The sequence below is a fragment of the Mandrillus leucophaeus genome, unplaced genomic scaffold, assembly GCF_000951045.1.
Source record: "Mandrillus leucophaeus isolate KB7577 unplaced genomic scaffold, Mleu.le_1.0 Scaffold1103, whole genome shotgun sequence".
Classification (NCBI taxonomy): domain Eukaryota; kingdom Metazoa; phylum Chordata; class Mammalia; order Primates; family Cercopithecidae; genus Mandrillus; species Mandrillus leucophaeus.
This window is the reverse complement of record NW_012099244.1, coordinates 371,670-386,957: the sequence shown is the minus strand read 5'-3', so window position 1 is coordinate 386,957 and position 15,288 is coordinate 371,670. Positions and strand designations below refer to the sequence as shown.

The following is a 15,288-nucleotide window of genomic DNA, read 5'->3' as shown; positions in this document are numbered from 1 at the left end:
ATAGAGAAAGCACCTGCCTTTGTCATGAAATGGGATCCAATTTCACCCAGTTATGAAGTTGTAAATATGTTCAGGACCTAAAACCCTTTTTTGAGCTCTTTCAGGTTTGCGTATATTTCCCCCTCATCTTTTATCAAAGAGTTCCAGTGATTCTGTGTTCATGCACCAGAAGTTTTTGACAGCATAATTATTACAGAATCACATCCCAAGAGGAGTTAAGCCGGCTTCCTACCAGGTGGTAGGGAGTGACATTGTGAGAGCAGTGTGGCAGTCAAGGCGAATTTTTTCAAGGCGACAGTTTTTGACCTGCATGCATAGCCTCTGAGTACCTGATAAGAGAAACAACAATAGGCCGGGCGCGGTGGCTCACGCCTGTAATCCCAGCACTTTGGGAGGCCGAGACAGGTGGATCACCTGAGGTCAGGAGTTCAAGACCAGCCTGGCCAACACAGTGAAACCACGTCTCTACTAAAAATACAAAAATTAGCTGGGCGTGATGGCATGCACCTGTAATCCCAACTACTTGGGGGGCTGAGGCAGGAGAATCACTTGAATTTGGGAAGCGAAGGTTGCAGTAAGCCAAGATCGCACCACTGCACTCCTGCCTGGGTGACAGAGCAAGACTGTCTCAAAAAAGAAAAACAATAAAGCCAAGTGGAGTTTTCAGTACTATCATTAAATTTCAAATCATAACCCTGAACCACTTCTAAAAAGTATTAAGAAGGAGAAGAAGTGTCTAACAATTGAATTAATGTGCTTTGATTGTGTTTGACGCAACCCTAAGTACTGGGAATACCTGGGTAATGTAGTCACCTACAAAGCCTGTGTCTCGGAACCCACCTTCTTGCCAGTGCTCCATTGCTTCATTCTTGCCACGTTGAATGAACAGGCCTGGTGTTCCAGTGGGCTCCAGAGGAATTCTAATTTCAGCTGAGACTGGGCAGACGGGAGTTGGTATCCAGCAGCTCCCCATTGTTTCTCCACCTTGGTTGGAGACAGTGACTACCTGGCTGCCACACACGATGAGGATGTGTGAGCCCCGCCCAGAGACTGTGCTGGCCTTGAAGACACACGGCAGGCCTGGCCTCCCATCCTCAGTTCTGCCGGTGCTGTTGGAAGCTGGGATGGGCCCAGGAGCCAGACCAGGGTAGATGAAGCAGGGAGTTGATTGCAAACCTGCTGAATGTTAACCAGAGCTGCCAGGAAGGCGTGTGCTTGGAAGTCTCTTTCTGCCACATTAAATGTGTCATTTGCGGCAAATTAGAATATATCCATGTTGCAGTTTCCATGTCTATAAAATGAAAATAATAAATCCATCTTGCTGGATTTTATCATATAAGGGTTGTTAAGATACGCTGTATAAAGCCCTCAGGATGGTACCTGGCACTTCGTAAGTCCTGGCAGCTAATGATTGTGGTGGTTGTCATGGTTTTTATTTCTATTTATCTTTCTTCTTATCATTACCTTGGCTAGTCTCCTCTCTCCCTAGAGGTAGACTTAGTTTGAATGCCAAAATCCTATAATTAGTGAGAAATAACGATCCAGGAACAGGTATCATCGGATAGCCACAGATCCTGTGAGTTCTCTGCAAAAGGCATCTCTACTGAGCAATCTCCTGCCAGCCCTCTTCCTTTAGCTCCCATAAGCAAAGCAGACCAACTCGTAAGTTGCTTGTTATGCATTTCCTGGCTCACTGCTACTGTCTTTCTTTTAGGGTTTCACTAAGATCAATGCCTTCAACTGGGCCAAGGTGCGGAAGCTGAGCTTCAAGAGGAAACGCTTTCTCATCAAGCTTCGGCCAGATGCCAATGTAAGTGGTCCCGGTGGGACAGGAGACCCATTGAGCCATGGGATAGCATGTGTCCTGCAAAGGGTGGAGGTCTGCCCTTGGCAGGGCTTCCACTGAACCTGTGGCCAGTGCCACCCAGGTGCTTTGGTCCACATGAACGCCGAGCATCTCCAGGACAGATGTATCCAAATGGTCGGTAACTCCAGGGCTGCCATCATTGGTAAACAGAGAGCGTAAAGGAGGTACACGAATGTGTACCTGGGGAGACGGTCATTTCCCTGCACAAATCCAGGCAGCCCCTCCTGACAAACAACCTGGGCTGTGCTGTTGCTGCGCATCCAGCCCCAGGCTACACCTGGAGACCCCATTCAGTATCCTGCCCTACCCCAGGCATAGACTGACTTCCCCAATCCCTGCCGGAGGCCCTGAGCCCCCAGTGGAACTCATTTGCATGGGCTAATTAAGTTCCCTTCCCCACTTACTTCCCACAACACACCTACCACTGTGACCCACGCCAGGACTGGGACGGGAAGGGAGGAGCAGCCTCTTCTTTGTCTGCCGGAAATGGTGAAGGAGGAGGTGGGTTATGTGCCCTGGGCGTCTGTCCCCAACCAGCATGTAGAGTTTTTTCCCATGGCAGAGAAGATGATAAATGGCAATCGGGCTTATAGTTTAGGTACAATCTGGGTTCAACAGGCTTTCATGGCCCGACCTGGGAAGCATATTCCCATTTTAAATGGTTTTCCATGGAAAACTCACTGGATTCCAAAAAGCTGCCTTATAAATAAAGCGCTGCAGCACAGCTTGTTTGTAAGTTGGGTCCACCCATAACTGTGAGATCCTCCAAAATAGTTGGAACTGCTGGGAATGCTAAGGACGGTAGTAACTTTGGTTTATATAATATGGCCACTTCAATTGGGAGCAGGCAATTTCCATATCCCCTTTCCAGAATCAAAGGGCATGGTTTTTTTCAGCCAAGAGTGATACTTTTGTGCTCCAGAAAAAAAAAAATGTCATTTTCTGTGTAGTTCCTGGGGTGGCCTGGAGCCCAGGGCCGTGGGCAACTTTACAGAGAAACCACATAAGAGCCAATGTTGACAAGAAGTGTGAGGAAGAGGATGAACGTTGCGTTTCAGTGATTTTAAGGAGGCAGGAAGGGACTTCCAGTATTTGGGTTTTGTTTTTCAAGGAAACGTAAGCGAAATAAACATAATTTGTACATGAAATCTGTCAAAAGATGGTGTCCCTTCCATTGCAGCCACGTGGCTGTTTCTGTTACTCATCTAAGAGATTCTCTGGGGCAGAAAATGATGCACTAGGGACTGCATCTTGTCCTTAAGAATAACTAGAGTTTAGTAAGTCTTTGCATTGATGGTCATGCTATAATAAAATACACAGCGAAAACTTTATTGGACAAAGCTATCTTCTGCCCATGTTCTCCTGTTTCAGTGACGTATCTGTGGGTAATGGAAAAAACCAACATTGTATTTTCCCTTTTTAGAGTGCGTACCAGGATACCTTGGAATTCCTGATGGCCAGTCGGGATTTCTGCAAGTCCTTCTGGAAAATCTGCGTTGAACATCATGCCTTCTTTAGACTTTTTGAAGAGCCCAAACCAAAGCCCAAGCCCGTCCTCTTTAGCCGGGGGTCATCATTTCGGTTCAGGTGAGGTCGCCACTTCGTGCCTCCATTTACTGGGTGCATGTTTTTCCTCCTGCCTCTCACAGCTGCTGTGACACACAGCAGGTAGGGGAGGTGAACGCTCATTGGCCTCCGGGAGCTGTGGCCAAGTGGGGGCGCTTGTGTCGTAATCCCAGTGAGCTCTGTTTGAGCAGCAGAGAAGCACTAGGCAAAGCCACCCAGTCCTGGTAAACGCCTAGCGGGAGTCTCTAACTCAGAAAGGATTTCCTCTCTCTGTAGAGGTACAAATGTCTTATTAACATTTGGTGTTGCTTCATAGAATATGTGGACTTGCACGTTATTGGTTAACTTTTCCATTCATTTTTAACAAATCATTGTCTGCCATGTGTCAAACACTGTTCCAGGCGCTGAGCCCAATGATCCCTGCCTTCATGAAAGGTACACGCTCTTGGGATGGTTGCTTAGTAACCAAACACAGTTATCAAGTGGGCTTAGTTAATTGAACATTTTTTCTGTATATTCAAGGAAAATATCAAGAGACTGAATGGACCCAAAAATACAGAGTCTGTTAGGGCTTCTTTTAGTCCTGGCTAGCCGAGAAATCCTGCATCTCTCCCAGTTAGGGAAGGAGGGAAAGTGACGCCTCTGAAGCATCATTTGCATGTTTAAATGAGAATATCTTGGTATTTCTCCCCTTCCCTGTTGTGGTCTCTGTTTCAGTGGTCGGACTCAGAAGCAGGTTCTCGACTATGTTAAAGAAGGAGGACATAAGAAGGTGCAGTTTGAAAGGTAAGAGAAGCTTCGATGCTGCTCCTAGTCTGAGAAGGCTAATAGTTTGTTGCTGCTAAATATTTCTTCACCCAGACTTCAGACTTGGTGTCCCTTGAGTTGTAAATGACAGTCTCAGTCACCCTCAGCAAGTCCAGTGTTAGAGATGAAGGTTTTATTGCCCAGGGACATGCCCTGGAGAGTGGGATGAGAACAGACGAGAGGACCAGGGGAGGCGGGAGAGGACATTAGTAAGGGGAAGGAGAGAAGGGCTCAGGATGTCACCGCAGGGAATGAAGTGTCATAAAAACTAGCTCAATGGTGAGTCCTTCAATATTTTGGGATTTGTACTGAAAGTATGTCTATGAACTTTTTAATTAAGTAAATCTGGATAAGCAGAAACAGGATTTTTTTTTTCCTCGAAACAGGGTTTCACTCTGTCACCCTGGCTAGAGTGCAGCGCTGTGATCACAGCCCACTGCAGCCTTAGCCTCTGGGACTCGATCAGTCCTCTCACCTCAGCCTCCTGAGTGGCTGGGACCACAGGTGCCCACCACCACTTGTAGCTAATGTTTTGTAGAAATCAGGTCTCCCTGTGTTGCCAGGGCTGGTCTCAAACTCTTGGACTCAAGCCATCTTCCCGCCTTGGCCTCCCAAAGTGCTGGGATTACGGGCAAGAGCCACCATGCCCAGCCAGAAGCAGGATTTATTACTGTCGTTGTTGTTGTTATCGAACACTTACAGCCCTTCGTGTGTGCCAGGCTGTTCCAAGCACTAGGCCTGTGTGAACTCACTGAGTCTTCACCTCAGCCGTGTGACGTCAGTGTTCTTTTATTCCCTTTGTAAAGATGGAGACACTGAGTCCCCAGCAGGTAAATAAGTAGCCCAGGTCTCACAGCTGCTAAGCAGCTTCTGGCCAGCCAGCTCCCGAGCCCAGTGCTCCAGGACGGAGCAGCAGAACCTGAGGAGGGTAAAGGAGCAAAGCATGGGGCCTCAAGCACTAGTTAGTGCAGGTAGGGTCTTTAAAAATCTTTTTTCGTTTTCATACATTTAAAACATTATAATAAAGTACAGAGAAGTCAGCAAACACCCAGATTCCTACTACTTAGAATGAACAGCCATTAACAGCCGGACACATTTGTTTCTGGGGTTGTTTTTTCTTCTTCTTTTATTTGCAGCTCTCATTACAGACGTGGTAAAACCCCTTGAACCACCAGCTCTGGTAATTTCCCTTCTCCCCTCCTCAGAGGCAGCTGCCACATTTCGGCTTCTTTCTGTATGTGTATTACTGCATCCCAACAGAGTGTGTAGAATTGCTGTGGAGGCTGGGCACTGTGGCATATGCCTGTAATCCCAACACTTTGGGATGCCGAAGTGGGTGAATCACTTGAGCTCAGGAGTTTGAGACCAGCCTGGGTAACATGATGAAACCTCATCTCTACCTAAAAAAAAAAAAAAAAATTAGGTGGATGTGGTGGTGCACGTCTTTGGTCCCAGTTTCTTGGGAGGCTGAGGTAGGACGATTGCTTGAGCCTGGGAGGTCAAGGCTACAGTGAGCCAAGATTGTGCCACTGCCCTCCAGCTCTGGGCCACAGAGCGAGATCCTGTCCCCCCCCCCAAAAAAAGGAATTGCTCTGAGTGTGTTCTTTTCATTCATATTAGTACTCTCGTTTATAATTCTTCATCTTGCTTTTTTAATACTACTTTTTTTTTTTGAGATCTGTTTTAAGGGCCACATAGTAAGTAGTATGAAGATACTGCACTATATTTCTCTGATTCCCTATTGAGAACCATCCAGGTTATTTCAGTGTTTCGTTTTGATTTTGCTGAAATAAACCTGCTTCTGTGGCCATCCCTGCGTCTTCCTTCTACCGCAGCTCTGTGGTGCTTTCTCATGCCCTGTCTCCAGAAATGTCACGTTCAGGAGGTTTTTTTGCAGGCATGTCTGGAGATGAATCCCATCATTTTCTTAGACAGTCAATGGTTAGTATTTGAAGACCATGTAAGAAGTAGCCCAGTTCTCTGTTTCAGAATGCAGATCTCTACAGCTTTTCTGTGCTAACCTGGAGTATTTTGAAGAAGAGCTGGATGTATCTGGGAATAGAATCTATATTTATACAGTCTCACGAATTTCAGGACCTGAGCATTTGAGTGCCTGCTTGATAGGGAAAAGGGGAATAGGCAGACTGAGAGGGAAGAGATGAAAGAGACGTGTCAAGATGCTGTTAAAGTCAGTTCCTTCTGCTATTGAGGGCAGGCCTTTTCCTCTGAACTTACCACTTTGATAGAGTGAGCGGATGAGTGGTAATTGCCTCTGTTATAGAACCGATCCAGAAAATAATTACCTAAAGTACATGAATTGATTTCGTATTGTTAGACCATAGCTGGCCACTCAGAGCATGGGAGGGCCCAGCCACGTCCTCCCTTCTCTGTGACTTTCCCCTTAACTAGAGAGGTCCTGCTTAGTTGCTAAATGTTTCTTCACCAGCTGCACCATGAGAACTACCACAAGGGCTTCTGAGAACTTCTGCAAGATGTAAATAACCCTTGGGCCATGCAAGTGCTATCAAAGGATGAGTGCGTGTCTGTTTCCAAGTAGCATTTGTAAAGGCGGCTCTGGGTACCATCATTATTGAGGAAGGCACTGATGCGTCCAACAGAAGGACCTTTGCTTCATTTAAAACAAAGAAAAAAGAAACAAAAACCTCACCTAACATTAATGATCTTGTGTGATTTTTCCCAGGAAGCACAGCAAGATTCATTCTGTCCGGAGCCTTGCTTCACAGCCCACAGAACTGAATTCGGAAGTGCCGGAGCAGGTCAGTGATGGCGCTGTCCTATGATAACTCTGCTCTTCCCCACACTTCCTCCACGGAGCCCTGGGCTTCATAGTGGGCTTTCTGGTTCTCCGTCCTTTCCTTTGGGGTTTTTAGCAGATGAGAATCTGATTAGGGGCCTTGGCTTTGACCAGACATAGGCTTTGTGCCATGTGCCCGCAGCCTGAGCTCAGAGACCCTGGAGCGTGTTGTGTTTTCAGCTGCCTTCTGATCTCCCATGCGGCACCCTAAGCCTCTGAGAACTCAGCTCAGCAGCGGAACCATCGCTGCAGTGGGCAGAGCTGAGACCGGCTCTCCAGCTAAATGGGTCCACGTGGGAAGAGATGGGGACCCGCTTTGTAACCAATGGGTGTAGCTCCTGCCTGGTGCCAAGGCCAGAAGCCTTTGCTGGCACAGAACTGGCCGGCGAGTTCCCAGAGCTTGTGTTACAGGGCAGTGACCACAATTGGCAGTAAGAGACATGATCACTCTTGCTCTGAGGGTGGCAAAAGCTCGTTTTCCCTGGAGTTGGTCTCTGGGTAAGTTTTCAGGGCTTTCTCTAAAAGAGAAAAAGAAACTTGGGGAAGAATATGAAGGAGGTTTCATCGTGTGCATCCAAAAAAACCCCTTTCCCCATCCAGGCTGCCCTGAGAAGTATAAGTGTCCTTTGTCGTTTTTCTGATGACTGTGTCAACTTGCCTTCAGGGGTCCCTGATATGCCTGCCCACCCTTCCCTGGAGACCCCCTGTGGGCTGGAAGGGCTGTCTTGTTCCGTAGAAGCTTTACAAGCCCAATATGAGCCGGGCGTGGTGGCTGGCACCTGTAATCCCCGCACTTTGGGAGGTCGAGGCGGGAGGATCACTTGACCCTGGAGTTCAAGACCAGCCTGGGCAACATAGGGAGACCCCTGTCTCTATAAAAAAAAATTTAAAAATTAACCGGGTGTGGTGGCACATGCCTGTGGTCCCAGCCACTTGGGAGGCCGAGGTAGGAGGATCGCTTGACCCCAGGAGTTCAAGACCAGCCTGGACAACACAGGGAGACCCCATCTCTAGAAAAAAAAAATTTTTTAATTAGCCGGACATGATGGCGCAGGACTGTGGTCCCAGCTACTTGGGAGGATTGCTTGAGCCCAAGAGGTTGAGGCCGCTGTGAGCTGTGATTGCACCACTGTACTCCAGCCTAGGTGACAGAGTAAGACCCTGTCTACCCCTCCAAAGAAGAGCAAACCCCAGCATGAGTCGGTGGGCCCTGGAAAGCAGAGACCGGGCCTGGCTTATGCTGCCAGGAACAGTGCTGTCAACTGCCACGCCCAGAAGGAACCTTCTGGATCACGCCCAGATACGCTTCCCTGACTGCTGTTATGTCAGAGCGCTTTGGGGCAGTCCTCCCGCCAGAGAGGCCTCGGGTGTTCTTCCGGGAGGCCATGATTCTCCTTTTCTGTTTTCAGCCTTGGAGTAACAGTCTCCCTCTTCTCCATCTCTCTGCACCTTTTTCCCCACCCCACCCAGTCTCAGCAGAGCGCCAGCCTTACATTTGGAGAAGGTGCCGAATCTCCAGGGGGCCAGAGCTGCCAGCAAGGAAAGGAACCGAAGGTTTCCCCCGGGGAGCCGGGGTCGCGCCCGAGCCCTGCGCCGAGAAGCCCCGCGGGTAACAAGGAGGTGGACGCAGCCGCCTCGGCGCCCACAGAGGAAGAGGAGGAGGTCGTTAAGGATAGGACCCAGCAGAGTAAACCTCAGCCCCCGCAGCCAAGCACAGGTCCAGCATCCCGGGCTGCCAGAGGCAGCAGTACTTCCATTCCTTTCATTGACTGCAGTGACGTAGATAGCGAATACGACCTTCTTAGAGAACAAGCGTCCCGGTCCCGGTCCCGGTCCCAAACAAATGACAATTATGAGGGTGATCTGACCAGCGGTGTCTATCTGCTGTCCAGGGACGAGGGGCCAAGAGAGGCTAGGCGTAGGGCTTCCCCGCACTCTGCAAAGTCCTCCCGGCCTCCTTCCAGAGAATTCCTTGATGACGATTCAGCAGACATAACCTTTGATATGAGCGGGAGCCCTCGACTCCCAAGGCATAGCTCTCTCATAGATGAAATGTTCAAGGGCTCTGCTGGTCACAGCCCCCTGGCCACCCCATTGTCTCCCAGCAGCAGAAGTTCAAGTCCAAATATGAGTTGGGACAGAACTGGGTCTCAAGGCTATGTTTCTGAAAATGGACATGACCCTAGAGAGGGGAGTATGGGGGAAGACCCTCTCCCGGGCCAGGGTCCTCCTTATGAACGCTGTTCCCCCACCTCGCCAAAGCCATACTTGCGGAATCTTCCTGGTAGATATAATAAGTCAGAGACAGATCCACTCATCCTTAGCCAGGTAGCGTTTACCCCGGAGGCCGTGGATGGGCTTGGTGGCCGTGGGAAGGGGGGGCAAGCCAGTGCAGCTGCTCCCGAGGGTAGAAGGCTGGCTAATGGCACCACCCCCGTGGGTGCAGCCTCCAAGGTCCCTGCCATGCAGTCAGTGTGTGCCAGTGGCATGGCGGGGCAACTGGCACCTCTGCAAGTGACCGAGGGCTCCACCAGCAGTGGGACGGAGTCCAGTGAGTCAGACTCTGAGATTCTGAGCCCCGGGAGCCAGCCCCTCGTGTTTGGTAACCCTGCAGTGCTGTGTTCCCCGTCCCTCCTGAGAAGCCGGGGGTCCTTGGGTGGCCTGTGTTTGAGTGAGGAACAGGAGGAAGATGAGTGAGGAGGCCAGGAGGCAAGTCTTCAGCCCGAGCAACCTGGGGTCAGGAGACCAGGGTTTCCCTAGAGCTGATCTGTTCTAGTGACTCATTCATTTGTAGTCTACATTTGTTAGAGGAGGTTTTGGACAGGCACATGTTTGAAAGGGTCTGCCTGACTTCTAAAAATAGTTAAGAAAAACACAACTTCACATAAGTGGCTTGCTTTCCAGAAAAGGTGGACAAGATAAACAGAAAGTCCTAGTGACAAGTTCCCAGGAACTTGTTTATTTTGCTGGTTGAAGGCTAGGAAGAATCACTTTATTATGAGTCTGATCATGTGTGTAGTGTTATATTTATGTGGCAATTTTCTGTGTATGTTCAATTATGCAGATCACCTACCTGTTGGTTGAGAGTTTGAAGCATCCTTGAGATTACAGGAAAGGGATCGGTTTCCCATTCTCCCCTTTTTTAAAAGGAGGGCTGCTTTGTCCATGCCTCATGAAGTGAGGAATTGACACTATTCAAGGCCAAATGTAAACTGATAGCTAGTTGAGATTGTGTTGGTGAAATCTTTAGTCAAGAATAATGAATATTTTAATGGAAGAATTGGGGGTTATTTCTGCTTCCCAGGCTTCCTGTGAAATACTAGAAAAGTTGTCAAATCTTCATGAATTGTAATCTACTTGGGATTGCTGGTTTGGTTTAGGTTTGCATTGGTGGATCATATTGTTATGTTTTAAGAAGTACAATTCTGTCTCTCAGAATCTCTTGGTGAAACTGAAATACTGCTGAGCCGGATGCGGGGAAGAGTAACTCCTTGAAATAGGCACTGTTGTCACCAGTAGGTTAACAAACTAAATGCCGGCCTTTGAATTGTGTGCGGCGCAAAGGACTGTTTTCCAGCTTGGTTGCTCTTGGTTGGTTTACAGACACAGTCTTACCATTCACACTCTTGTGAACAGTGTCCTCCGTTGGGAATAGTGATACTTGGATGTTTCTCTGAGCCAGAAAAAAGAAAGTGTAAGGAGAGAGAAATTGACTTCTTTTTAAATCCTGCCCACCAGTGTCACTGCCTTTCACCCAGCATTCCTGCATTTTAAAGAGCCTGGTTTTCACTTGAAGTTTCTCTGCCTTAGCTGCACGTTGCAATTTTCTGAGATATTTTAAAAATTAGTGACGCCGGGACCCTGACCCTAGGGATTTTGATCTCATTGGTCTGGAGTGCTCCTTGGCCTTCCCAGCTGTTTGTCCTGGGCAGCCAGGGTCACTTCTTACCCAGGCCTTCTCGAATGTAGTGGAATACAGTAAAAGTGTTAGCTAAATTTTTGGCTTGCTTGCAGAATAAGAAAAATATCGCAAACAAACTGCTTTTTCTTGATGCCTGTGATTTGCACTTTTCAGCCTTAGGTACTTTTTTTAGGGGGAAAAAAAAGGATAAATTGTAGAATAAAATTTTTAGATCCTAAGTAACTACAAAATTATTGAAAAGAGTCCTAACAGTGATAGCTCCCGGATGTGCCACCATACCAGGGCCTCACTGGGCTCATCACGTGACCTGATAACAAGGGGAGAACCAAGCATGCTTAGGACACCAAGTAGAATTTGGCAGCAGCGTAGAAAATGGAGGGGTATTGGCTCATCTCATTCACAAATGAGTATTTGTCCACATGAATGTCCAGAAGTCGGTTTTAAAGAATCTGAACACTTAATCCGTTTTTATACAGACTTTTTTTTTTGGTTTTCCTAATCATTTGATTCAGTGCCTGATTGAATCAAGCTCATTGTTGGATCGTTTGAGAGTTGTTCATTGAAGTAGTCTATTTACGTCTTGCTTTAAATTTATGTATTTAACAGAATCACAGAATTTTTTAAACTGGAAGGGACCTCAGAAGTTCATCTGGGCAAACCTTCATTTCTTGTTCTGAAAAAGTTAAGTGACTTTGCATAAGTAATACAGCTATTGCATGACAAAGCTGAAACTGTAACCTGGTCTCTAGACTTCACTTTTTTAGCCTATGTGATATGTTGGTGCAATAGGAGCTTTTTGATTCAGTATTTTAATTTTGGAGAGTCTTACATGAATTAATAATTCAAATCAGATGTGGAGACGAGTGATCGAGTAGACTTAGGCAATTATAGGCCATAATAGGTGGGAAGAACTACTTCTTTTTATATTGTGGGGGTTTTGCAGTTATAACACATTTTTGCATAATCCGTCCAGACATAGAAAGAATGTCAATTTGCTATATGAGTGTTTAGTGAAGTGTGAGTTAAACAGAACCCAGTGTGGAATCCTGTGGTTTGTGAAGTGGTTTGTTCAAATGAATTTTCTTTTCCCCTCTAATTATATAGCAGTCTGATAATGAAATACCATTGATCGCTGGGTATGAATTTACACAGCCTATGACAGGAATCATCAAATATAAGCATCTCAGAGCAAAACACGCTTCAATCATTATTTTGTTTTGCTTTTTCCTACAGCAGTGATTTTTATCTTAGTGTTTTAAGAGCAGTTGATCAATGGCAGTATACTCAGTTCTGTATTGACGAAATTTTTCACTCTAAGAGTTGCTCATAGAGTTTTTTCCTCATTGGCTTTGTACCAGGCAAGCAACTCAATTTCTGCTTCTTGGCCAGTATTTACAAAAGCAGCAATCCTGGTGTAATTAATGGTGCTTATAGTTTGTTTAAAGGCTGTTTATCATACATCCTGATGTGCTGCGAACAGTCACTACTTGCCTCGAGAGGAGCTTGTCCTGTGCTAGTAAAGATTGCATAACATTGGCCAAAGAGTCCATTTGTACATTCTTTGAGCCTGGTGGAGCATGTTTGCTGAGCTGATGTGGTCTCCGCAGTGTCACTGTGAAGAGCTCAGTCAGGAAAAGCCAGCAGCATCTACCGTGCCACCCTCCATGCCTTCTGACTTTGGGGAGACTCCAGTCCTCCAGGTCTTTACCCAGCCTGCAGATCTCATTCTAGCTTAAGAAGGGCGTGCGCGTGCATGGAGTTGAGCTAAGAGTGGAGAAAGGCCAGAGGTGGGGTTGGGTGGGATACTAGGCAGCAGATATTAGAGATTTCTGAATGTATTCAGATTTCCAAAGGGTTTCCAAGACTTCTCAACCAATCTTTCTAGGACAATAGCTAGTGTAGGGGTCTTCTGACTCAACAGGGGAGCCAGGCCTTCCGATACCAGCCACTCACTAGCTGCTCTGTGACATACTGTCTCAAGACCGTGCATGGAAAACAAGCCCTGTATAAACACAAATCTTAAAGCCCAGGGCCTCCTTGCGCTAATATCTTTTGTTGGACATTATGTCAAAATATGTAAATTTTAGACCCTTTTGTGGCTGCCTTTGCTGCTGCTTGTTAAGGGCAAAATAAAAACGCAAGAAATTCTTTTAGCATGAAGAAATGCTTTTAATGAGCTCCAGAACTCACAATAAATGGCTTCAGCTCCTTTAACAGTCATCTGTGTGCCATTGACAATATTTTATTAGATAGGCGTTTAATTAGAGGAAGTCTGTGGGCCGGATTCCTCCCTGCATGTGTGATTCATGTTTGGGAATTTCTAATTTATCTCCCCCAGTTGTGCCAGGTGGCCTGCACTTGAAATGTAAGTAATTCTGATTTTATTCTCTAGAACTTATTTGAAGATTTAAGCCAGGCAATGCTGAAAAAAAGCTAGACCTGCAAAACTAAAATATTAGCACGAGCCTCTCAAAATTCCCACCAAATATGCAAAGTCCAGTCTGCTCTGAATGTGCATCCGAAACTCAGCTTTGGTTATTAGCCCTGGAATTTGGTTCCAAAAGCAAAAATTTGGTTTTGTTGTCAAGCAATTTCTAAAGGAAGAAATAATGTAAAGATCAATCTGTCATTTTAAATGTTATTGAAACTGCCCTGAGTGTGCACACTGCTCTGTTTCATACCTATAATCAGTATTCACATGCTTTCAATCTACTGTTTCCACTTAAAGCATTATTCCATAGTTCAGCACAGAATGACTTTGGTGAAACTCTAGCTGTTAGTGAGTAATTGGGTTACAGGCAGACCCGGCCTTAAATTAACAAACCTGGTTTCCCTTCACTGTCAGGTTTATGTTGGTTTTATTCGCTTCTGTCTGGATCCCTTCTCTTTGCCTGGGACCGTATTCTGATTAGCTAGAATTTCAAGAGCTCTTAGAGTCACATTCCCCAGAAAGACTGTTTCTCCCTGGACTTTCTCTTTTATAGTCTGTAAACATTTCTCCAGGCTTAGTTCTAAGACTGGCCTGCCTCTAGTTTGATGGTATGAGTCTATTCTATTCCTACTACATTTTACAAATTGAACTGCAGAAGAGTCTTTCTAGGTAATCTCTGTAATAGAGGAAGTTTCTTTGAACCATAGCCATTTATGCCTAGTGTTCCATTATTGGAACGCTAAGCATGTGGGAGTTATTTATATCGCTCAAGGTCATCGTCAAGGTCCGATTACAGAAATTCACAAAATTGCAACCTCAGGCATAAATTTAAAGAGGTAGCCATTTAAAAATAATCCATGCTACCATTTCCACTTAAAGTGGTAGCTCTCTGATGAGTTTTATGTGGGTTGTCTGTTAGCCAAGCCCGTAAGAGCATATGGAGAGAAAGGTACTGTTGGGTGAACTTCTATGAGCAGCAAGTGATTAAAGACGTTTACTCTGACAACATTAAAGAATTTACTGGTCCCGTTTTTTTCCTTGTTAGTTTAATTCCATCTGTTTCTGTTTAATTGCGTGAAACAATAAAAAATGGTGTCTCTAGTGAGCACATGTGCACATCTCTCCCAGTTGTTGGAATTTAAAATGAAGCTGTGACTTTCAGGCCAAAATTTGCATGACATTTAATATAGCAGTTTTCTTTCTATTAAAAAATAATGACAAAAAACGCACATACACACACGCACACATACAAAATCTCTATGATGATTTGGCCTGGAGTTGTAGACATCAGAGATCAAAAGTGGCCTGGTGCCAGCTGTTTGGATATATCCTTGAAAAAGGGCAGCTTTGTCATTTCCTAGAGTAACCCAGAGAGAGATTTCCAAGCATCTCCCCGTGAACAGAAGTGGTAAATGCTGATTTGTTGTGCCATATGTGTGTTTGGGAGGAGGGGAGGTAGCATCTTGTTTTGAAGAAGGTTCTCATTTCATAAAATAAACAGCACACCACTCCAAAAAAAAGATAGAAAAGAAAAGGAAAAAAAAAAACACGAAACCTCAAGCACAAGAAACATTTTTTTTTAACCCCTAGTGAAAGCAATTAAACACCTTGGTAGACGCTAGGGAAGAATTAGAAAATCTTCTTTTCCTGAAAGCTTTAAACATTGAATAGACTCTGATTTGTTCAGGATCGTTTCGGTGTGGATTGGCCACTTGACACAGCCATCACAGCATGGTAGCCTGGAAACCGAGCCTTCAGCATCTTCTCGGTGCCTGATGTTTGAGTGTTACTTGGAGTGGAGGCAGTGCATTTGCGTCTTCATGTAGTCTCCAGATCAGGTTACTCTGATTTGTCTTGAAGTGTCTTTCTGTATGAAAGTA

General features: G+C 46.0%; 1 protein-coding gene across 1 annotated transcript in view; it reads left to right on the top strand.

Annotated features, from left to right (window-relative positions):
* FARP1 (FERM, RhoGEF (ARHGEF) and pleckstrin domain protein 1 (chondrocyte-derived)) overlaps positions 1–15,288 on the top strand; it is a gene marked incomplete at its 5' end in the record, with an annotated part of 192,374 nt that overhangs the window by 128,843 nt on the left and 48,243 nt on the right. The window contains 5 exons of the mRNA XM_011992457.1: positions 1,715–1,810; positions 3,291–3,454; positions 4,151–4,219; positions 6,942–7,017; positions 8,526–8,772. Of these exons, the coding sequence (XP_011847847.1) occupies positions 1,715–1,810; positions 3,291–3,454; positions 4,151–4,219; positions 6,942–7,017; positions 8,526–8,772 (652 nt within the window). The remainder of the gene's footprint in view (positions 1–1,714; positions 1,811–3,290; positions 3,455–4,150; positions 4,220–6,941; positions 7,018–8,525; positions 8,773–15,288) is intronic.